This window comes from Lissotriton vulgaris, chromosome 9 (genome assembly GCF_964263255.1).
Source record: "Lissotriton vulgaris chromosome 9, aLisVul1.2, whole genome shotgun sequence".
Taxonomy (NCBI): Eukaryota; Metazoa; Chordata; class Amphibia; order Caudata; family Salamandridae; genus Lissotriton; species Lissotriton vulgaris.
In genome coordinates, this window is record NC_141697.1 from 286,805,130 (window position 1) to 286,829,130 (window position 24,001).

General features: G+C 44.4%; 1 protein-coding gene across 1 annotated transcript in view; it reads left to right on the forward strand.

Annotated features, from left to right (window-relative positions):
* The window catches only part of TSHR (thyroid stimulating hormone receptor), a 618,302-nt gene that overhangs the window by 457,389 nt on the left and 136,912 nt on the right, over positions 1–24,001 (forward strand). Inside the window, exon 4 of the mRNA XM_086937590.1 lies at positions 9,941–10,015. Coding sequence (XP_086793716.1) covers positions 9,941–10,015 — 75 coding nt within the window. The remainder of the gene's footprint in view (positions 1–9,940; positions 10,016–24,001) is intronic.

The following is a 24,001-nucleotide window of genomic DNA, read 5'->3' on the forward strand; positions in this document are numbered from 1 at the left end:
CAGTGCCCTCGGTCATCAGAAGTCGTCCCAGGCTGAAAGGTTGGAGCCGAGGATGAGGACCTCCGTCTTGGCAGTGATGGGGTCCTTGGTTAGGGAGAGGATCAGTTGAGTCTTGTTTGGGTAGTAGATTATGTTGAGGTCGTGCTGTCGGGCGACATGTTTGAGCGGGCCATGTAAATGTTGAACAGTGTCAGGCTAAGGGAGGATCCCTGGGGTACATTGCAGATGATCTTGGAGGCTTTGGAATGGAATATGGGGAGGCAGATGCTCTGGATTCTGCCGGAGAGGAAGGAGGTGGTCCATTCCAGAGCCTTGTCTCAGATCCTTGCAGCATGGAGGCGTGAGTGTAGAGTGCGGTGGCAGACGGAGTCGAAGGTGGTGGAGAGGTCTAGGAGGATGAGTGCTGCGGTCTCACCGTTGTCCAGCAGCATCCTGATGTCGTTGGTGGCGGCGATGAGGACAGTCTCCGTGCTGTGGTTGCTGCGGAACCCTGACTGGGGAGGGTCCAGGATTTTGTTTTCTTCAAGGTATCAGGTTAGTTGTCTGTTGACAATTTTCTCAATTACCTTGGCCAGTAAGGGGAGCAGAGAAATGGGCCGGAAGTTCTTAAGGTCTCTTGGGTCTGCCTTAGGTTTTTTGAGTAGGGTGTTGATCTCGGCGTGTTTCCAGCTCTCTGGGAAGATCGCAGTCTCGAGGAAGAGATTGATGACGTTGTGCAGGTGGGGTGCAATGGAGCGGCTTGCTTTGTGAAGACGTGGTGCGAGAATGGGTCTGACGGAGAGCTGGAGTGGATTGTGCTCATGGTCTTGATGGTGTCATTGACGCTCATGCGGGCCCAGGCTAGCAGGGGGTGTGGTTGATGGTGTGCGGAGGGTCTGTTGAGTTGCTGTCTGTTGGGGCTGTCTGGGTGTTGAAGCTGTCGTGGATGTCTGCTATCTTGCGGTGGAAGAAGGTGGCAAGGGAGTCGCACCGGGCTTGTGACGGCGGGATGTCGTTGGTATTGGAGCTGGGGTTGGAGAGTTCCTTCACAATGTTGAAGCTATCCTTGCTATTGTGTGCGTTGTTGTCGAGGCGGTCTTTGAAAGAGGTCCTCTTGGCCGCACTGATGAGGTGGTGGTGGTTGCGGATGGCGTCCTTGTGTGCTGCGTGACTGTCCGGAGTTTGTTCACTGTGCCATTCCTTCTCAAGTTTCCGGCAGGCTTGCTTGGAGGCAAGGAGTTCCAGCTGGCCTTCTTGCTGGTGCCTCTGAGGGGGGGTTTCTTCAGCAGGGAGAGGGTGTTGCCGCAGTCCTCGATCCAGCATCTGAGGCTGTGGGCAGCGTCGTCGGTGTTGGAGGGTTTGGTGAGTGGGCTGAGAGCAAGGTTTACATGTAGTTGGTCTTCGGTGATTTTGCTCCAGCAGCGGCGGGGATCTGTTGGGTGCGGTGGTGTGTGGTGGGTTTCTGGAAGGCAAAGTGGATGCAGCGGTGGTCGGTCCAGAGGAGTTTGGTGGTGTGGCTGATGGAGACGTGCAGGCTTGAGGAGAAGACGGGGATGAGTGTGTGGCCGGCGGAGTAGGTGGGCGTTGTGACGAGTTGCTTCAGTCCGAGGGTGGCGAAGTTATCGATCAGGGTTGTGGAGTTGATGTCGTTGTTGTTCTCAAGGTGAAAGTTCAGGTCTCCAAGGAGGATGTAGTCGGTGGAGGTCAGGGCGTGGGTGCTGATGAAGTTGGCGATGGAGTCGCTGAACTGGGGACAGAGTCCGGGGGGGGCGGTAGACGAGGGTGCCTCTGAGGCGGCAGAAGCCTGGCAATAGTTCTACACAATTGCCTCTGACTACTGCGCACTAAGATTCCCTTATGCACCTGAGGCGGAAGCCGGGTGTTAGCCTCTTTGCACATTTTAAAAAATCACTGTTTACTGATAGCTTTGTTTGCGACGTAATTTGTGTTTTTAATTGTCTTTATTAGTTAAATTCACATACCGCATTAACAGCGCCTCTTTTCCTCCTGCTCTCAGACGATTAGGTTCTGTGGCCGGAGACGCGTGATCAGCCCCCCTCAGGTTTTCAGGACTAAAACTTCAAGTCCCAGCGCCCTTGCGCTATCGAAGGGACTACAAAGGGAGGAGCCGCGCTTTAGTCGCGAGATTCCTCTTGACATCGGCGGCAGAAGCCTGGCAATAATTCTACACAATTGCCTCTGACTACTGGGCACTAAGATTCCCTTTTGCACCTGAGGCGGAAGCCGGGTGTTAGCCTGTTTGCACATTTAAAAATATCACTGTTTACTAATAGCTTTGTTTGTGGCGTAATTTGTGTTTTTAATTGTCTTTATTAGTTAAATTCACATACCGCATTAAAAGCGCCTCTTTTCCTCATGCTCACAGACAATTAGGTTCTGTAGCCTAGCTATCATTTATAGAGATACCTATAAATGCTCAATTAGAGAGCTTCCTGATTTTGAAGAAGCTGAGAGCCTATATTTTTGCATCCAAGTGCATGGCACTTTCACCTTTTCTGGAGCATTGCTCTACCGCCCTCCCCGCAATCCCACGCAGTTTCTTGCAAGTGTGGGGGAAGTGTTGAATGACCTGACCCTCAGATACTCCAACTTTACTATTGTTGGTGATCTAAACCTCCACTTAGAGGACCCTAATGACAATCATGCCTCCAACTTTAAAGAAACTTTACATATCCTGGGATTAACTCTCAGGACTCTCCAAGCCACTCACAAGGCTGGACACTCCCTTGACTGTATCATTTCTAATGTGGATAAAATGACAGTCAGGGATCCCATAACTCAGACCTGGACTGACCATTTCTTCATTGAATTCAATATTGAACTCACAGAGAGCCAATTGAAGTCTAAAGAGGTAGCAAATAAGGGAAACACTTCACCCAATTGGGGAAAAATCATGAAACATCCTGATCTTACTAGCTGGGCCGAGGAAAGTAAACCTACTCTCTCGGGGAATACTACCATAGATTATCAAAAATTTGAGAGATGGATGACCGACATTGGAAACAAAATTAGAAATCCAGAAAGAACCAGAGATTCCATAAGAAAAAAGAAAATTTCAGCTACCTGGTTTTTAGACACCTTAAAAGAACAACTGGTGGAAATTAAACTTTTAGAGCACAAATGGCAATGGAACTATGACAATGACGCCAAAATGATATATAAGAAAGCTAGGAGATCATATCACTCTTCCATCAAAGTTGCAAAGACTAATTATTTCACTTCCCGTATTGAAGCAGCAAATAACAAACAAAAAGAAATTTTCAAAATCGTCAATAGCTTCACCAAACCTAAAATGGCAACCCAAGAGATTCCCCCGTCTCAGATTTTATGTAACGACATAGCCTCTTAGTTCACCCAAAAAAATAGAAACTCTTACTAAAGACTTCCCCCAATTCATAACAGCAGAACCTTTTATGGGAAAAATTTAGTCATATTACCATTGACCACTCGTTACAGGGAATCTCTACCCTGAAATCAGGATCCCCTCTCGATCCCTGTCCCCCTACTCTTCTTAAATCCATAATACAGGAGGTTAACCCTTATATCAACGCCATCATCAACTCGTCCCTCCAATCGGGGGAGATTCCTTCTCAGTGGAAGGTAGCGATAGTGAAACCATTACAGAAAAAGGTGCTACAAGATCCCATTATCCTCTCTAACCTACGTCCCATCTCTCTTCTTCCTGCCATTTGCAAGATTGCAGAATCTTTTGCCAACAAACAACTAATGGCATTTCTAGAAGAAAATGACATTCTACATCCTTGTCAAGCAGGTTTCACGACCCAACATTCCACTGAATCTGCACTCCTTTCATCCACTGAAACCATCTGTGCTGCATTGGATCAGGGCAAACTTGCTGTCCTGATCCTATTAGATCTCTCTGCAGCATTCGAAACGGTATCCCGTGCTATCCTTTTACATCGCCTTACCTATGCAGGCATAGCAGGAACCGTGTTCGAATGGTTTAGAAAATATCTCGGAAATAAGCGCCAGATTGTAAGGCTGGGTGACTTTTCTTCAGAAGAAAAAACTATCAATACAGTGGTCCCGCAGGGCTCCAGTCTAAGCCCCACCCTATTCAACCTTTATATGGTTCCCCTATTTAATTTAATTTCTTCCTATAACATCAGTACTGTCGCCTACGTTGACGACACTCAGCTTGTTCTGACCCTTGACAAAAATCAATCTAACGCAGATCAAATATTGAAAGAATGTCTGTCAGCAACCTTCAAATGGATGTCACTTAACCATCTGAAGTGTAATTCGTCAAAAAATGAAATAATTCCTTTTGAACCGAATAATTCCTTCTCACCACAAGACTGGTGGCCTGAACATGCAGAAGCCCCCTCGAATACTATCAATGCTGCCCGAAACCTAGGCATAAAGTTTGACAATACTCTGACTTTCAACCAACAAGCCAAGGAAGTAGCAGGGGTATGCTTCGGCATCATCAGGAGCCTTAGAAAATTCTTCGATCTTCTTCCTCTGAGTGCCAGACGTACAGTAGCTGTTGCCCTTATAACATCTAGGCTGGACTATTGTAACAGCCTCTATGCAGGACTTAAAAAATCAGCCCTGCATAAACTTCAAATGGTCCAGCATGCAGCTGCCAGACTGGTCCTCAGACTACCTAGGAAATCTTCAGCTTCTGCAGATTTGGATGCATTACGCTGGCTCCCAATACACAAGCGCATATTTTTTAAAGTTCTTACCATTGCCTAGAGAGCCTTTCACCATCATGGCCCACTGTACTTGTGCAAATATTTCAAACAATACCATCCGTCTAGATCACTTAGGTCCTCCACAGCTAACTTACTCCATGTCCCCAGGTTCAAAATGTCAACCAGAGGAGGAAAATCCATTGCATTCATTGGCGAGAAAGCATGGAACAAACTTCCCTAATTCCTGCGTCAATCCACTACTGAACTAAAGTTCAGAAAGCTTTTAAAAACATGGATCTATTCCTTGCCAAACTCTGAACGCATGGGATTTCTATGATGTGCCTTATAGACAGGTAGTCTTTCTTCATCTACTACCTGCTGTTTTTCTGGAATCCAAGCGCCAAGATTCTCCCTGGAGTGGTAGTGCGCTATATAAGTCTCATCTCACATCACATCTCATCTCACATGAGGGTGGAGTTAGGGTCTGTGTGGATCTGGAAGTGCGTGTGTTCGGCGGTGCTGAGCATGTCGTCGGTGCTAGTCGAGACCCTGATGCTGTTCTTGTGGACGATGGTGATTCCTCCTCCGACTCCGTTAATGTGGTCTCTGCGGGTGATCTTGTAGCCGTCTGGGATGGCTATGGAGATGTTGGGTGCGGAGGAGTCGTTCAACCAGGTCTCTGTCAGGAAGGCAACGTCTGGAGATGTTGTGTCGAGCAGGTCCCAGAGCTCGACGGCGTGTTTGCGTGCGGACCGGTGTTTAGTACTATACATCGGAGGTGGTTGGGGTCTTTCCTGGCGGGTGGTTCGTCAGCTCTGAGGCTGGTGTAGCTGCAGTTCCGGCAGTTGAAGGGACCGTGTGTAAATTTCGGGGCGGTCTTGAAGCAGGTGTGGATCCGTCCGGAGTTGAGAGCGTGCAGAGTGCTGGCATCATAGTGGCGGTGGTCGTCGTGGCACGTGCGGGGTCAGGGGTTCTGGCGCTGGGCGCAGTCCAGGAGCGGACTGGCGCAGACAGGCTTGCTTTAGGCGTGCCTTTGGTGCGCCAGCGGTGCGCCTGCTGCGCACGGCCGTGCAGCAGCCAGCATATATGGTAAGGTGGGAGGGAGGAGCACCTGGGAGGCAGGGGCAGCGAATGTGCAGTGGGCAGTCAGGGGGGCGGTGACACAGCGGCGGGGGCGGTGAGGGACGATGAAGGGAACAGAAGGCAAAAGGGCACAAAAACCGAGGGAAAACGAGTGGCACAGAAGGCAGAAAGGGCACAAAATTGAGGGAAAACGAGTGTCGCAGAAGGCAAGAGGGCAAAGAAATACAGGGAAAAAACAAGTGGCACAGAAGGCCAAAGGGCACAGAAATACAGAAAAAACAAGTGTCACAGAAGGCAAGAGGACACAGAGATACAGGGAAAAATGAGTGTCACAGAAGGCAAAAAGGGTACAGAAATACAGGAAAAACGAGTGTCACAGAAGGCAAAAAGGGCACAGAAATACAAAAAAACGAGTGGCACATAAGACAAACAGGGCACAAGAATACAGGGGCAGCTGAGAAACAGAAGGCAAAAACGGCCAGAGAGGCACGGGGGCAGCGAGGGGAACAGATGGGAAAACCGGGCTGAGAGAAACGGGGGTAGCGAAGGGTTCAGAAGGAAAAACCGGGCAGAGACACTGGGGCAGCGAGGGGTACAGAATGAAAAACCGGGCAGAACACGGGGCAGCGAGGGGTAGAGAAGGAAAAACTAGGCAGAGACACAGGGGCATTTGCAAACAAAACAGGTGATGGACAGAATGTGGATCAATGTCACACATTCACCCCAGTCGAAAGATCTGGGCCCTTATCCATCGTTTTTTTGCACTCCACACCACCCTGGGTTAGACAATGGCGATATGCAAATCAGCTCTGACCCTGTGCCCCATGGGAACAGTCCAGTCTGAACTACAAAAGCCATGTCCTTCCCAGAACAGAATCAAGCATCCGAGGACCGGACCGGTTTCGAGGTAACACCTCTCATCAGCCCGGCTAGCTTGACTCCAGTGGTGTGGAGTGCCTGGGACCCACGTCTGAGCATCCCCAGCGCACTTATGGCGGAATTTGCAAACAAAACAGGTGATGGACAGAATGTGGATCAATATCACACATTCACCCCAGTCCAAAGATCTGGGCCCTTATCCATCGTTTTTTGCACTCCACACCACCCTGGGTTAGACAATGGCGATATACAAATCAGCTCTGGAGTCAAGCTAGCCGGGCTGATGAGAGGTGTTACCTCGAAACCGGTCCGGTCCTCGGATGCTTGATTCCGTTCTGGGAAGGACATGGCTTTTGTAGTTCGGACTGGACTGTTCCCATGGGGCATAGGGTCAGAGCTGATTTGCATATTGCCATTGTCTAACCCAGGGTGGTGTGGAGTGCAAAAAAACGATGGATTTGGGCTCAGATCTTTGGACTGGGGTGAATGTGTGACATTGATCCACATTCTGTCCATCACCTGTTTTGTTTGCAAGAGACACGGGGGCAGCAAGGTGTACAGATGGAAAAACCGGGCAGAGACACGGGGCCGTGAGGGGTAGAGAAGGAAAAAACGGGCAGAGACACGGAGCAGCGAGGGTAACAGAAGGAAAACCCGGGCTGAGAGACACAGAGACAGCGAGGGGAACAGTGGGAAGACAACGTGCACCGACCACGAACAGGCAGCGGGGGAAGACAGAACAACAGCAGTCAAAGACACAACAATGAAATACAGGTAATACAATAAAACAATAAAGCGGAAGATGAACAAACCTACGGCCTACCACTGGCCCCCAGGGATGAGGCGCAGGTGGTAGCCTGCGGGTGGTGGAGGGCCTCGAACTTCCTCAGCAGCGGCAGCTGGGGCAGCGACACACAGGCGGTGCTGTGCGGATGGTAGGGAGCAGGAAGAGCATTAAGGGGCCAGAGGGTGATAAACATGTACAGTGTATTGTCCCACTCTTGCAAGAAGGTTGGTGCAATAGAAATATGGTGATTTCGACTTTTGAGGTGCTAGATAAAGTTTTCATAGTCTGTCAGATTCACACATTTCTATTGTAGCTTAATTTCCTACCTTCCCATGTTTTGAAGCTATGGCAGCATTTACTACGATCCGCTATCAAAAATGACTTGCAGAAGCCATTTAATTACTCGTGTAGCTTTAATTGATGTATTTTTTTAGTTTCAGCAATAGAAAGCTGGCAATCTCACAGTTATCGACACAGTACATTCCCCTCCGCTGCAGCCTTTTATTGAGGGTTTCTGTTCCTTGCATGTGACCCGAACTGTGCAAGTGTGTCATATTTCAAGGAGTAGCAGCCAAGGCGACCTTCAGTGGCTCAAAGCAAGAATAGGCATTATCAACTCCTACTGCTATCAAATCTACAATATACCATCAATCTGATTGTAGCAGCCTTGACAAAGTCCAGTGAGGAAAATACGTGTTGGCTGTCTTTCAAATGATACTATGTATTGAACCATAAAATTGCCTGTTTTTGCAATTAAACTACGTTGTGAACTATAAGATGCTTTTCCAATGATATACTAAATTATAAAATACAACACTGGCTGATACGTTGTGGACAACATAACATTGTAATCTTTATGGCTCTCTTTGAATTGCAACTATATTGTGAATTACAAATCGCTAGCTTTAAAAGGAAACTAAGCACTATAATCCAGTTAAGACTTACATTGAGCTGCATGCCAGAATACCTATGTGAGTGCCCCCATCAGAATCTTCACCCATCGAATGCCAGCACACAATCAGTGAACCTCACATGCAGGATGGACACAGTGCTTGTGGTCTTAAGTGAGAACTCTCATTCGTGTAACATTGGATTGCCCATTGTTTGAGAAAGTGTGTGCCCTGATATTACCCGATGCTCTTACAGTGCTACAGAGTTTGAGACAGTTGGCATTGCAACAGTAATCCAAGAAGCTCATGACGATTAGTAGACTATACATTTTTCCTTAAAGATAATAATGTGTATAGGGGGAGACATATCTGGGGAAGGAGCTTTTAGCGCTTTTTGGAATGCATTTTAAAATGTAATATATTTGGTTACACTTTAGTTCTTTTTCTGTGTGCCATCATTATTTTGTTAATGAAATTATGTATTTCGTTTTCATAGAATTGTAATACAAAGGTTAATGATATCAAGGACACTTTCCTTTTTCCTATGAAAATGTGTTATGTGCTTTGCAGACTCACAAGGTGAGCTCAAAATGTGTTCTTGCTGCCCTAATCGCAGCTGCCTACAGTTCATTTGAAAACTCTTCAAACACACCAAAGGTAGTGGGAGGAATGTTTGCAATTTGTCTAACCAATGGCAATCGATAGAGTAGCATTTCAACTCATTGTTCCTTTGCAGACCATGCGACCTCAGTTGGACCCAGCCTTGTGCAAATCAGTCTTCTCACTGTTCCAATAGGAACAATCCAGCCCGAACTGCCAGGCCAGTTGCACTCTTTAACTGGAACACAAGGCACCAAAGCCGGGTTTGCTCTGCTTGGGGCTCTCCAGTTATATGCTGCGTGGTTCTGGCTGCACAGCGAGCACGAACCCACGACTGGGTATGCCCTTGGACACTTAGGGATGTACATCAAACAGCACAAAATGTGAAGGGAACATCTGTGACAGCAATTTCTGTATAACTCTATGATGAATATAATGTTAGATTAAGAAAATAATGTAGTAACTCTCTACCATTAAAAGTGTAATCGAGAAAAGGGGACAAACGGTGTAAATGGTAAACTTTGAACTTCATTTTCAGTTGGGCATCATTTTTTAAATTACGTTTGTTTATTACTTACGCAAACAAAAATGAAGTCTGATTCAAGTGGTCAACAAACACCCAGAAATTAAAAGATTTGTAGAGAAGTGCTCCCAGATCTAGGTCACAGCATTCTTGACTGACTGACTGGCGAAACCTGATCTAGCCACACATAGGTGAAAGGCACCCCATCCTGTTCCTGCTCCAAATCTTAGAGACGTTCTTACACTCCTAAATTAGATTATTCTAAAGTAATTAGGATAAAACACAAAGACACCTACCCAAGGAATATTTTTAATGTTTGCTGCCAGCACACAGAAACTTTCACTCGTGGATGTTTCTTATTTTAAGGTAATTTCGTCCATATAATTTAATACAACTTTGCATCTGTTCTATTTAAAGCTTGCATATTTGTACTACAGAATAACTGAATGGATCCATGCAACGAAACAGAGGGTTCTTGACCTGCTTGTCAGTGCATATTTGTTGATTTTTTTTACAGAGAAATTCGAAATACAAGGAGTTTGACGTACATCGATCCAACTGCTTTTAAGAATCTCCCCATGTTGAAGTACCTGTAAGTAGAAGTGCTGTGTGTTCATCATGCCAATGTCTCTGTTTATTTAATCTTTGGTGGGGAAGATATGGTCTGGAGGACCAGCTGTTGGCTGCAGAAATAGGATATCTCTCCATCTTATGCGATGCTTTGTAAAGAGCTTTCTCTCACTCTAGCCAGTATCCATTATATTCAAGGACATTAAAAGCTGTTAGAACTCTTCAGTATTATACGCTTTATACATTTGTAGACAACTTGAATAGATCTAATAAGGGAGAATTGGGAAATTTTAAAATATCAGCTATGGTGTGTTGGTTACAAAGTCATGTGACAAACTACAGGTCATTGGAGTAAACGTAAATCTTATTTTTCCGGGTCCAGAAAAATATGGCATGATCCAATTGGGAAACTGTTATTCTTTAGCTATCCCAGTGATTCAATTGATTGATTGGATTGAACAAGTCTCCCACTTCTCTCTGGAAGCAAAAAGGCAAGTTTAACACTGCACAAAATCTTTGAGAAAATAATGTTCAGCTGCTGAGGTGAATCAAAACAACTGGTACATTAAAAGAACAAAGATCTTTTTCAAAGTGAGACCACTTTACAAGAAGAAAGCAGTTGAGAACAAATGAAGGAGGAATTTATTAAATAATGAAAATGTTTTGGAGAAGGTGTTTAAATGCAGAAGTAGTGTCTTTCTGTCTGAAGCACTGAATAACAAGAGCCTAGAAATGTAATACACGTTCAAAGTTCTCCTCTTAGTCTAAGTACCTAGGCAAATGCAAGTTTGATAAAATGTTGAAAGTTTTAGTAAAAGCCTTTGTTCCAAGCCAAAACAACAGCACAATCAAATTTGTGGCAAATATCATTCAATATGAATGTATGCAAACAGGGACATCTTAAGGATTTCAGGGGCTCTGGGTCAAGCATATTTTGAGGGGCCCTGTTCAGAACAACTTTGAATGCATGATCCAAATTCAGCTCTTTCAAGCCCTCTTTGGCCAGGTCACTGACAGTGCGCAGGTGCATTGGTCCAAATTTCAAATGCATTTACATGTAGTGGCCCGTTACGATGTCTTTCGGAAAGCCTCCAACCAACAGTCAGATTTTCCTAGACCGTTTTGGAACCCTTCCCCCCAACTCGGTCGGATTCCAATGCACCTGACCAATTATGATGTTTGTGATCGGACTGCAAATTGCACAGTCTTTCCGAATCAGTTCCGACCGGCTCTCAGAGTATCCATTTTGGTCAGAACCGCATTGTACAGCTCTACAGTGTTTCCGAATGATCAATGATGATGTTGGTTTCCGACAGCCTTTCTGAGTCGGCTTGTCTGACACAAAAAGGCTGTTGGAAAGTGACTTTGGGGGCCCCTAGAAGGCCACCCTTCATTCTGAGGCCTCCGGTTGTGGGCCGAGGGCATACCCAAGGGACCCCCCTGAAAAAACCTACACTTTATGGCAGGCAAAATAGGGGGACTGGTGACAGGGGGCAGGGTTTTCCACAAACACCCCATTTTCCCATAGGAGACAGTGTTGTCGGGCAGAATACAGGCAAACATAAAATACAATGGGACTCCGACTGAATAGTGTTCAATCGCATCGTAATCGGTTGGGTGGAACCGCCGATCGCGATTAGGTCGGATCCAGTTCCGAGGAGTTGGGCGGAAAGTTTCCACACTACATCATAATCGGCCCCCTAATATTCAAGGATAGTGATGCGTGTTTAATAATATATTACTGAAATCACAGAAAGGTGTCAAGGGAGGTTTTTTCAAATATTCGCGATAAACCTGAGACCACTAATTCTGAGTTTTTTTTAGCATTTATTCTGCTTAGTTTTGATAATTCAAAAAAAGACATTCATAAATCAATTGGACATGTCTTTTAAAAGGAAACATTACATTAGTAAATCACACAATTGCAACACATTAATATGCGTGATTTAGAACGGTATAGAGACAAAATATCGACTCCAAAATATCGACTGGACATAATATCGAGTTTTAAATATAGACTGGACAAAATATCGACTGGACATAATATCGACTACAAAAATATCGTTTTTCAGGTAAGTGAAGTAATATCGACTGTATAAAATATAGATAGCAAAAATATCGATTTTTTAATAATATATAATATTTTATAGTGTATTTTTATGTAAAAATATGTGTGAATAGTGTGTATTAATGTTATAAAATATTTTATTACATGAATTTTGTTTTGATAATAATTGCGTAATGTAATTCTGTAGCGGGTTTTGGGTTTATAGGGGAATAGGGTGGGAAGTAATTTAATAATAATTAATTAATTAATATATGTTTGTTAATATTTTTAATTAATAATTAATTGATAATTAATTCATATTAATTAGTTAATTAATTAATATATTTTGAATATATTTTGTATTAGTAAATAATTGTTAATTAATTAATTGTAATTAGTTAATTACATTAATTAGAGTACATTTTTAATATATATAATTTTGTGTTATTTTTAAGTAATTAATTTTGAAAAAATAATATTAATTATTAAAATAATTACACCTAATGTTCTAATATATTTACTTTATTGTTATTGTTAATTAATAATTAATTGGTAATTAAATAATATTGATAAATTTTGGGTAAAGGAGCATTTTTAGGGTTCAGGGTCAGTTTTCAGTTCATGGGTAAAGGGGTATTTTTAGGGTTCAGGGTCAGTTTTCAGTTCATGGGTAAAGGGGTATTTTTAGGGTTCAGGGTCAGTTTTCAGTTCATGGGTAAAGGGGTATTTTTAGGGTTCAGGGTCAGTTTTCAGTTCATGGGTAAAGGGGTATTTTTAGGGTTCAGGGTCAGTTTTCAGTTCATGGGTAAAGGGGTATTTTTAGGGTTCAGGGTCAGTTTTCAGTTTTTGGGTAAAGGGGTATTTTTAGGGTTCAGGGTCAGTTTTCAGTTTTTGGGTAAAGGGGCATTTTTAGGGTTCAGGGTCAGTTTTCAGTTTTTGGGTAAAGGGGTATTTTTAGGGTTCAGGGTCAGTTTTGGGTTTTTGGGTAAAGGGGTATTTTTAGGGTTCAGGGTCAGTTTTGGGTTTTTGGGTAAAGGGGTATTTTTAGGGTTCATGGTCAACAAATAAGATTTTAAAAAATTATTTTTATTATTTTCATTTATTATTTAATTATTATAATTTAATTTAAGTCGTTTTAAGTATATTTTAGTAATTAAAATTTAATATTAATTTAATTTAACACTGTTTTTAATAAAGTCGATATTTTTTACATCTATATTTTTGTTAACGATATTTTGTACTCGATATTTTTGTACTTACCTGTTTGTAGATACAAACTCGATATTTTGACTGTCGATATTTTGTCCACGATATTTTGGCAAGTCGATATTTTGTCAGTCGATATTATTTCAGTGATCCATTTAGAACCATTTCTTTTGTGAGACGATATATACAACACATACATAATACCAAACGTTATTTGTGACAAATATTTATACAATAAACCAATGATCCCAAGACAAACATCAATATATTATGTGTGCCAGCCAGAAATTAAACCAGTCCTGCATTTGCACTGAAAACACAAGGCGGACAATTGCTCATTCAAAGACACATGTCTACTGTCCTGCATGTGAGAGGGTGGGGATACATATCCTACTTGAGGGTGTTGTCGACATAGTACAAGGGGGAAATAATTTCTATTCAGTCCCCTCGTGGCACACCCTATCTACCGTCCCCCACACTCAACAGCCAACGCGTTTCGAATCCCCAACAATTCCGGGATTGTCCATTTTATATAATGCTTAAGACACAAAAAGACATCCTACAAAGCAGCACAAACGTGTTTGAAACTCTAGTAATACTAAAAGTAATACAGTCACCACCACAAATTCTTACATTCATGCATCATGCTCAAATTCAAGTTCCAAATATATCATTTTCTAGGACTAACTGGGGAAGACTAATTCTTGATGCACAAAAACTGCACGTTTATCACTCATGAACATTTCTTACACATGGTCAATGACACTAACGCTGGGTAAACACTGCATACCACTGACCCATTGCTAGAGTGAAATTACAATAAGAAATCTGATTGTTTTTTTAAGAATATTCCAAAAGACTTCACACTGTAGGGTTGGGGGGTAACATGCTGAAGAGTCACGAAGATAATTGCAAGATGTGCTATATACTTGAAGTGAACTGCATCAGATAGACCAAATTGATAAAAAAATAATACACTTAGTTTTTGTGAGAAGTTAATTTTTTCATGTTTAATCAAAAAATCAACGTTTGTAATGCTGTTTTGTCTTAAGAATTTTTTTGGTTCCCTTTCTTATTTATAGAGAAATAAGAAACGTTGAACTTAATTAGTGCTTGGTATGTTCCTCTAAAAAGGATGCATGACTCTGTGATCAGCCACAACTGGTTTAGTTAAAAACAAGAAAGTCTTCTTCATGCGATGACTTATGATATGATTTCTAATTGGATATTTGACTTCTTGTTTTGTTTTCATTTAAGGGTTGTTTTTAATAGAATCGTAAGGTATTGAAATTGCTGTATATTTGATAGCCTAAAGAGACATCATTTGAGATTTTATAACTGACTCAATACATGGTTGTCACTGCACTCATTATTTAATGAAGGGAGGGCACTGCACATTGCAGACACCGCATGCTATCAACCGGATGAAGGCGTAGTCAGTCATGGCATGTAGATCTATGGGAGATACCCCTGATTTTTATTTCATGTCTAATTTTGTTTTGCCTTAAGAATGAGGGGTTGTCTATGATTCGACCAGAATAAGCCCTGATTTGTTTGATTAGTTGCACAAAGGCTCTTATAGAGTTGCCATCCACATGATAATATTGAAAAAGATTTTTGACATATACCGACCATCTATTTGTTGTAGGTAACTAGAGTTTAAATGATCCTATCCAGAAGTGGTGGAACCACCTAAGACAATACCTTTCAAATTTCTTTGGTAACCCTCTGCTAAAAGGTATTGCAAGTGCTATTGGAAACACTTCTATTGGAATAAGGGCTAAGTCTAAGTATCTGATGTGCTACAAAGCACCATCACCTTTGACCACTTGTACGTTTGCCAGTTAGAGTGAAATAAGGAAAGGACTCGGTCAGGTAATGGATCAAGCAGGAGGTCTTGCAGGAAGTAGCAGGAAGGTTGAGACATTAGGCATTCCAAGCGCTTGACGTATATACAACCTCCCTCAAGGTCACAGAACTTCAGACCTCCAGAAAGTTCCCCCTAAACTGGGTCAGGAGGCATACATTGCCCAACTGGGGAATAGGTAAAGACAAGGGGTAGCTCAAAAAATAGAACTCTTTATTTGAAGACCACACAATAATTAATAATAAAATGCAGTTAGTGGTGAACACTACACAGGGAAAGGAATTGCTGATTGAAGCAAGATTTACAGCTACGCTCTCACTGTAGATACGCCTTTTACCAGGCAGATTTACCAGAAGAGCTCTCAGAAATAGTCTCTTTAAGAGCAAGAACTGATAACAGCCTGTGGCTCTGCAGTGAATGAGGAGCAGAGAAAAATAATATACTCTCACACCTTTTGAAGCGAGCTATAGTCCATGGCAGTCTACTAATATCCCTCAGCAGCTAGTGGTGTATGCGTACGGTAAGGGCAAGGTTACTCAGGGCGTGACATGGGTAGGTACTTTGCAATGGAGGATTAACATTTCACTGGAGAGAGTCAAACTCAAAAGTGTGGAGCCAAAGTAGCTTTAATACAGGGATATCACACCTCTGAGTCACTTGTTTCTCAGTCACTCTCAGATGCAGAGCTTACTGCTAAAAAATCTGGGCTGTGATTTAACTTTCTTACATTCGTAGAGCATTCCACCCATACAAAGCCCATGCACTCACAGTGGCCAGGGTACAGAGGATAAACCTTCTTCAGACCAATTCAGAGTTCTCAACTGCACATATATTACAGCCATCTAACGTTTGATTTGCTTTGACAACTAACCAGTAATCCTCAAATGTGGTGGAGTCTGTCGGGACCCAGGCGAGGGAGCTCAACCAGTTATGTGCTCCTTTTTGAAATCCTTGCATGATCTGCAGCTTGCAGTTTTGAATCACTGAAATGTCAATTCAGCTTTTCTGCCTTCGGAGATCGATAAAAGGAGTACAAACTCCTATTGGGTAATAATTGCATAAAGAATTTGGGTTACTAGTTGAAGGGGGTGACACCCTTTTTAGGCAGCTTCCCCAATTCTTCTCAGGGTGAAGTCACTAACAGTCCCTAAATTATCCTGTGCTCAACCCTCTGGTAGCTTGGCTCAGAACAGTCAGGTTTAGCTCAGAGGCAATGTGTAAAGTATTTGTGCAAACCTCACAACAGAAACACAGTGAAAACACACCACAAAAAAATCCAACACCAGTTTTGAAAACTAGACCCCGAGATATTCAATTTGAAAGATTTAAATAAAATAATGGAGTTAAAAAGCACAAAGCACCAACTGTGGATATCTGGTCGCTGCGGGACCGGGACACACTCAGAAGTTCAAGCCGACCACAATGGAGCAGTGGCCGGCTACAGCGACCCAGTTACCAGGGTACGTATAATCCTGGTTTGCAGATTGTTGCGAGTATCCGTGTCAAACATGTGTCACGTAGCCACAGCGATGCGTCGGCTCTGAGATGCAGCCTAGCTATGGTGGAAAGTCTTGCGTCATTGTTTAAGATCCTCTCGGTAAGGGCTTGTGATGCGAAGTCTAGCATTGAAGATGTGTCATGCAGACCGGGTGCCGCCGTTATCTTTGAGGCTGCAATCGACAAATGCAAGGCCCTGCTCCAAGGGTGAGTCGTGTAACGGCGGGTCCTATGAGGGGACAGGCTATGATGTGGGTCTTTGCGACAGTTATAATCCATGTACCAGCGGTGATCTGTTAGTTCTGCTCTGGGTTGCAGAGCAGAGGAGATGAGTTGGTTCTGCTGGATCCACAAGGGCTGGCAAGCACCTTAGGCCCAGTTTCAAGGGTCCAGGACTGAAGTGGCATCACTTGGCAGGGTAGACTCACAGAGGGCAGAGTTCGTGTGCAGGTGTAGGGTTGTTGGACAACTGTTGTGTCCCTCAAGCTTCAGATCAGGAGATCAGCCAACTAGCTCTTGAATTCACTCTGGGGTTCTGGGTTCAAGAGATGCAGGTCCAGTCCGTTTCACCCAGGTAAGAGGGCAGTAGTCAGCAGGTGCTTCAGAGCAGCAGTCTATCAGAGTTGCAGTCCATTCGGCAACACATCAGTCCATCTTCCTGTCAGAGTATCCACAGGTTCAGAAGTGTTCTGAAGAGTTGGTGCCTTAGGTCCAGTATTTATAGCTAGTTGTGCGTTTGAAGTGGCGGGGAAAAAAATCAAAACATTTCCCTTTGAAGTCTGCAGGCATCCTGCCTTCCCTGTCATGGCTTCCGACTAACTACAGGGCTTATGCTGTCTTTTGGGTGGCGTGGAGGCAGGACACAGCCTATTCAAGTATAAGTAGGGCTAGGCCCAGCTGCACCCTCCCATCCAGTCAGTGATAGCCCATCCAGGTACACCTAAGCTCTCTATTTTATGTGGCTATCTAGAATGAATAAACAAAACCCAACTGTCAGCTACACCCAGTCATGTGACCCAGAGTCAGGCTACAAGACCTAAGTGGCTAAGGCAGGAAAAATTTAAAAGTGCAAAAAGAACAATTGATGGACAGAATGCAGAACAATGTCATACATTCACCCCAGTACAGAGATCTGGGCCTGACTTTGTAAAAGTGGTATTTTCAAAATTGTTATTTAAAATCCAACTTCACCAGAAGTTAGGAATTTTCATTACAGTTCCAAGGACGCCAAACATGAACTGGTAACCTACTCCAATTTGGAAATTACAGCTTATTAAATGTAATAAGGTAATGCAAATATTACCCCATGGGAGAAGTAGGCCTTGCTGTTGTGAAAAACGACTTCAGGAGTTTTTCACTACCAGGACATGTAAAACTTAAAGTATATGTCACACCTTTTAAATACATTTCACCCAACCCTCTGGCCTGCCCAGGGCCTACCTACCCTAAGGGTGAGTTATATGCATTAAAAAGGAAGGTTTGGGAAGTGTAAAAGGTTTATTTTACCAGGTCAGAATGGCAGTTTAAAACTGCACACAGAGGCTGCAATGGCAGGCCTGAGACAAGTCTAAAGGGCTACTTAAGTGGGTGGCACAATCAGTGATGCAGGCCCAATATTAGCATTTAATTTACAGGCCCTGGGTACCAATGTTCGCTCTAATTTATTTCCTCTGTTTGCGGCAGTGTAAGGTCTATGTGCACTGCAGCCAAGGCTATGTGCACCAAGAAACCGAACGCGTGTGTAGGTTCAGCAGCAAATATCAGTGCAAATATAATTCCAAACTTTTGCTTAACAAAGTGAAAACACAGTGCCTTTCTACACATACAGCACCACATGAAGGGTCTTAAGGCAGGTTTCCAACATACAACAAACATAAAAAGTATATAGTATTCAAAAGCATATTCTCCATTAAAAGTCTTTTAATTGTGCAACAATGTGTCCCTGGCTATCACTGTCAAAGGTGAATGCTACAACCCTGAAAAGTGTCTGTGTTATTCAAGATTGCACCACAATGGAATCTGTGAAAATGAAATGTTGTGTCCTATCCTTAGCCTACTACAGAACATTCCTTATATTCTTTATATCTCCTGCTGCATATCTAGTTGCATGCCTTTTGCAGCCATGCCAAGTACCACTCATCAGGCATTAGACTAACGCATGTTAGTGTGGTGGTCCGCATCACCACATTAAAATGCATTAATCAGACATTTGTAGCACCTTGACAACACCTGCATACTGTGAGGGAGAAGCTGGAACTGCAGCTGCAAAGTGCGGGTCACGTGCACCATTTACAGTAAATAACCGTGCTATAGTCAAACTGCCAGTTGGTGGTCTCACTGTGCAACATACTTTTGATCATCCGGATATTCTTCAGCTACTGGTACTTCTAGACCAGTAGGCATAATCAGCAACAAATAAACAAATGGCAGCCATTTCTAACAACCAGCCACATGTCCGTCTTTTTTCTAAATCGCACAGAGAACGTATTGACTGTTGGATTGAAGAAAATGCTGCTTAAAGTAAACGCTAAGGTGACATTCGCAAACAAAGGAAGTGTTGCTATAGTGAAAGTAAGATAGCAGCAATGCTGCGGTGCGTTTGAGACCCTAATATCTTTCTGTTCTAGACGTTTGGGTGGCCGGAGCCTGGCTGCGGGCCTGGAGGACGCTTGCAGCTGTCTGAAAGGGTAGTTAGTGCCCTGGTAACAATTCACGACTGGAGGCAATGTGTGGCAAGTACATGACAGGTAGCACTGCAGTAGAGGGATGTGGTGGCCTGCCGCATGGGGGTGCTCAGTGAGTGAAGGGGCCCAGGTCCACTGGGGCCTCCCCAGACCCCGCACTTGGTGTGAGTTAGAATGGAAGGACCCATCAAACACCGCACTCACCTCATGGGCGCAGTACCAAAAATAGATAAGGTGCCTGCTCATTTCCGGCAATGCTGTTGCCGGGAACACTCAGCTGTGGAGCTCCACTTTGTTTGGGGACAATTGGAGTTGCACATTTTCTGGACCACTTGGGGGAGCTGGTAGTCTTTGGAATGAGTGATTGCCTGATAGCCGCTTAGTGAGACAGCAACAAGGAGCTCGGGTCAATTTTCCCACCAGAGGAAAAAATGCACACAAGGAAGAGAGCAAGAGGAGCACAGGGGAGGGAGAGTTTAAAGGTAGGAGAAACACAGGAGGAAGAAAGCAGCATGGAGCAGATGGGGATTGCAGAGAAAAGCACAAGAGGGACAGAGCGCAACACGGAGAGCAGGAGTGTTTTGCAGATGAAAACGCACAGAGAGGAAAGCACATGGAGCAGGGAAGTGTACAAGGGAAAGAGAAACATGGAGTGCAGGAGGTAGTGTCATAATTACACTGAAATTAAAAAAAATGTCACACATAGCAATCTGAAACCTTGGCAGCTATGCTTTTGTTAATAGTGGAATGCAGATTATGTCCTGTATTTTAAAGTATTAATGCTAATTGCAGCGCCCGAAATGGCTATAATTGGTGCTGTGTTTAACATACAAACTTTCAAAAAAGCACACACTCTGCCATGTTCTATTAACAAAAGGCGACATGTGCATTGACAATCACTAATATATATTAGTTATTCTGAAAGCACACGTCGTTCTTCTGGACTCCCTGCATGCCTTTTCCTACAAGAGCGCTGCTGTGGGGAAGATTATCTGCTTTTTTAAAGTATTCATGTTAATCACAGCACCTGTTGTTGCTTCTACACAGCACTGCGATTAACATGAATAATTTTCTCTTGCCGGACGTGCTAAGTGTGTATGCGCTTCAAACAAGACATGCACCTTACATGGAACAGTGCTGGGTACCTGTAATACCACTTTACTAGGGACTTAAAAGTAAATTAAAGATGTAATTTGGGGGTTAGTAAATCTTACCATGTTTTGAGGACAGAGCATGTGCACCTTAGCACTAGTTAGCAGGGGTAAAGCGTGCAGGGCCCTAAAGCCAGCACAAATGAGATCAGCAAAAATGGGGAAGGCAGGCAAAATGTTTCTGGGAAGATTGCCCTAAGGTTTACAGGTCTAACATGTGTACTCCCCAGTCGAAATGGGGAAGAACTACCCAACTTCTTGTTAGTTCTCTTCCCTAAACCTTAAGAACCTTAATAGATCATCAGCACTGGCATGGTTTGACCCAGGGCGGTGTTCCACTGTAAAGTCCATTCCATGTAGAGAGATTGACCACCTCAACAGTTTGAGATTTCACCCCACATTTGCATGAGCCATCTGAAGGACCTGCAATCTGCCTGCACCCAGAAGTGAGTCCCAGCATGCAGACCACAACAAAGGGCTCCCTTTCAATCACACTCCACCTCTGTTCCCGGTGAAATACCCTAGTGAAGGCTACTGGTTGGTCCAGTCCCTTCTCATTCAACTGTGCTAAGACAGCCTCTGTGCCATGCTCTGCGGCATCTGCCTGTACTATGAACTCCTTAGAGGATCTGGAGCCCTGAGTACGGGTGCTGCACACATGGCCTCCTTGAGGGTGTAAAAGGCTTTCTGGAAGACGTCTGTCCAGATCACCTTTCTAGGCTGCTTCTTTGAGGTGAGCTCTGTTAAGGGGGCAACAATGGTGCCATATACAATAACTAATGTCCTGCAGTATCCTGTAAGGCTCAGGAAGACCCTCACCTTAGTTAGGGGTTTCCAGGCCAGGATAGACTCAAACTTGGCCTGGAGGGGCTGCACCTTGCCCTCGCCCACCATGTGGCCCAGATCCACCACGGAACCCTCCCCTATCTGGCACTTACTGGTCTTGGTAGTCAGGCCTGCCTGTTGCAGGGTCTGAAGCACCTCCCGGAGGTTGTACAAGTGTTCGTCCCAGCCAGAGCTGAAGACAGCTATGTCGTCCAAGGTGGCACAGAAATTCTCCTTCCCAGCCACGACCCTTTTGATCAACCTCTGAAAGGTGGCAGCAGCATTCTTTAAGCCAAAGGTCTTCACCTGAAACTGGAAGTGGACCTCTGGTACCGAGAACGCAGACCTCTCTTTCTCTCCCTCAGTCAAATCAATCTGCAAGTACCCTGATGCAAGATCAAAAGAAGACAAGAACTTGGTAGCGCTGAGCCTGCTGATGAGGTCATCAGCTCAGGTTATGGGCTTTGCATCAGCCTTCATGATGGAATTGAGTCCCCAGCAGTCCACACAGAACCTAAGTTCTGGAGTGGTGCCCTGTGGGTGAGGGAGAACAGAGAGGAAAACTGCCCCAGCAGCTTGCAAAGTCACTCTGCTGTTATGGGGTTAGAGCAGGGGAGAGGTTAACACCCTCTACTGATCCATCATCAGGGAGAGGCTCACTTTTCTTTTCGACCCCTTCATCTGTCACCAGGAGCTTGCTGACTTCAGTCCTTTCATAGATTGATTTGAGAAGATTCATGTGGGGCTCCCTTAAGGGGCTTCAAGGGGTCCTGAAATCCACCAGGTATATGGACTCCCCCTTCCACTCCTTCACCTATTATTGACCTGTCCAGCGAACATGGAGAGCTGTGGACTCCAGAGACTCCATAACCATCACCTTCTGGCCAGGTTGAAACTCTATCCAGAGCTTCATAACTTCTTGACAGGTCTCAAGATTGTTTTTCCCCTTTTTCCTGAAGCAATGATTCTGGTTGCAGATGGCTAGCATGTAGCTGACTACATCCTGACAGGGTTTCCTGGGAGCTTGCTCTCTCCCTTCTCTCAAGAGGCTAAGATGTCCCCTAACAGGGGGTCCATAGAGGAGTTCGAAGGGGCTAAACCCAATCCCCTTCTGTCACAGCTCCCTGAAGGCAAACATAAGGCATGGCAGAAGGGCAGACCATGTATGCCTTATGGGCTCAGGTGGGCCATTATCGTGCCTTTAAGGGTCTTGTTGAATTTAGCCACAAGTCTGTTAGTTTAGGAGTGATAGGGTGAGGAGAACTTAAAAGTCACTTTACACAGTTAATACCTTTGTCAGGCGCTACCTCTTTGGAGAACCCCACATGGGTAAAAATCCCTATCAGGGCCCTGGCCACTGCAGGTGAGGTCACCAACCTCAGAGGGATGGCCTCTGGGTAGTGTGTAGCATGGTCCACTAAGGCCAGGATGAACCTGTTGCCTAGAGCTGTCTTGGGGTCCAAGGGACCAACATTATTGATGCCCACCCACTAAAAGGGAGTGCCAACAGCAGGTAATTGGTGCTATGCAAACAAATGATGGACGGAATGCTGAATAAATTATACATTCACCCCCAGTCAAAAGATCTGGGTTAAATCCATCGTTTTTTTGCTCACCATGCCACCCCAGTTTAGACCCAGCCATATGCAAATAAGTCTTGACCCTGTGCCTCATGGGAACAGTCCAGACCAAACTGCCAAGCCAGGTCCTCCCTGGACCGGAAACAAGCATCCTGGGACCGGTTTCTGAGTATTACCCTTCATCTTCCAGGCTAGCTTGAATCCAGTGGCACAGTGAGCAAGGGACCCACATCTGGGCATACCCATCCCACTTAGGGTGAAATGTGCTATGCAACAAATGATAGACAGAATTTGTCACCCTGAGTGGGACGGGTATGCCCAGACGTGGGTTCCTTGCTCACCTTGCCACTCGAGTCACGCTATCCTGGCTGATGAGTGCTGAAAGCCTGAAACCGCCCTAGGATACTTGTTTCCAGTCCAGGGAATACCTGGCCGGGTAGTTTGGGCTGGACTGTTCCCATTGGGTGCAGGGTCAAAACTGATTTGCATATGATTGAGTCCAAACTGGAATGGCATGGTGAGCAAAAAAACAATGGATTTAGGCACAGATCTCTGTACTGGGGTGAATGTATGACATTGTTCTACATTTTGTTCATCAATTGTTCTTTTTGCATTTTTCACCCTGAGTGGGACGGGTATGCCCAGACGTGGGTTCCATGCTCTCCGTGCCACTGGAATCAAGCTATCCAGTCAAGCTATCCTGTCTGATGAGGGTTGAAAGACCAAAACCGGTCTTAGGATGCTTGTTTCCAGTCCAATGAGGACCTGGCCTGGTAGTTTAGTCTGGACTGTTCACATTGGGTGCAGGGTTAAGACTGATTTGCATATGGCTCGCTCCAAACTGAAATGGCATGGTGAGCAAAAAAACAATGGATTTAGGCCCAGATCTCGGTGCTGGGGTGAATGTATGACATTGTTCTGCATTCTGTCCATCAATTGTTGTTTTCGCAAGGGCAGGTAATAGGGTCAGGGAATCCCTGAGCTTTTTAACTGACTTCCCACTGCCCTGGCAGGTGGGAAGAAACCTGCAGAATGCATGTGGTGCCAATAGAAGTATGCAACAAGCCTGGTGAAAGTCTTGTCTTTCCCCAGATGTCCTGCCAGGAAAATATTATGAGCAGGCCCCAGTAGGATAGCCCTGTAACACTGGG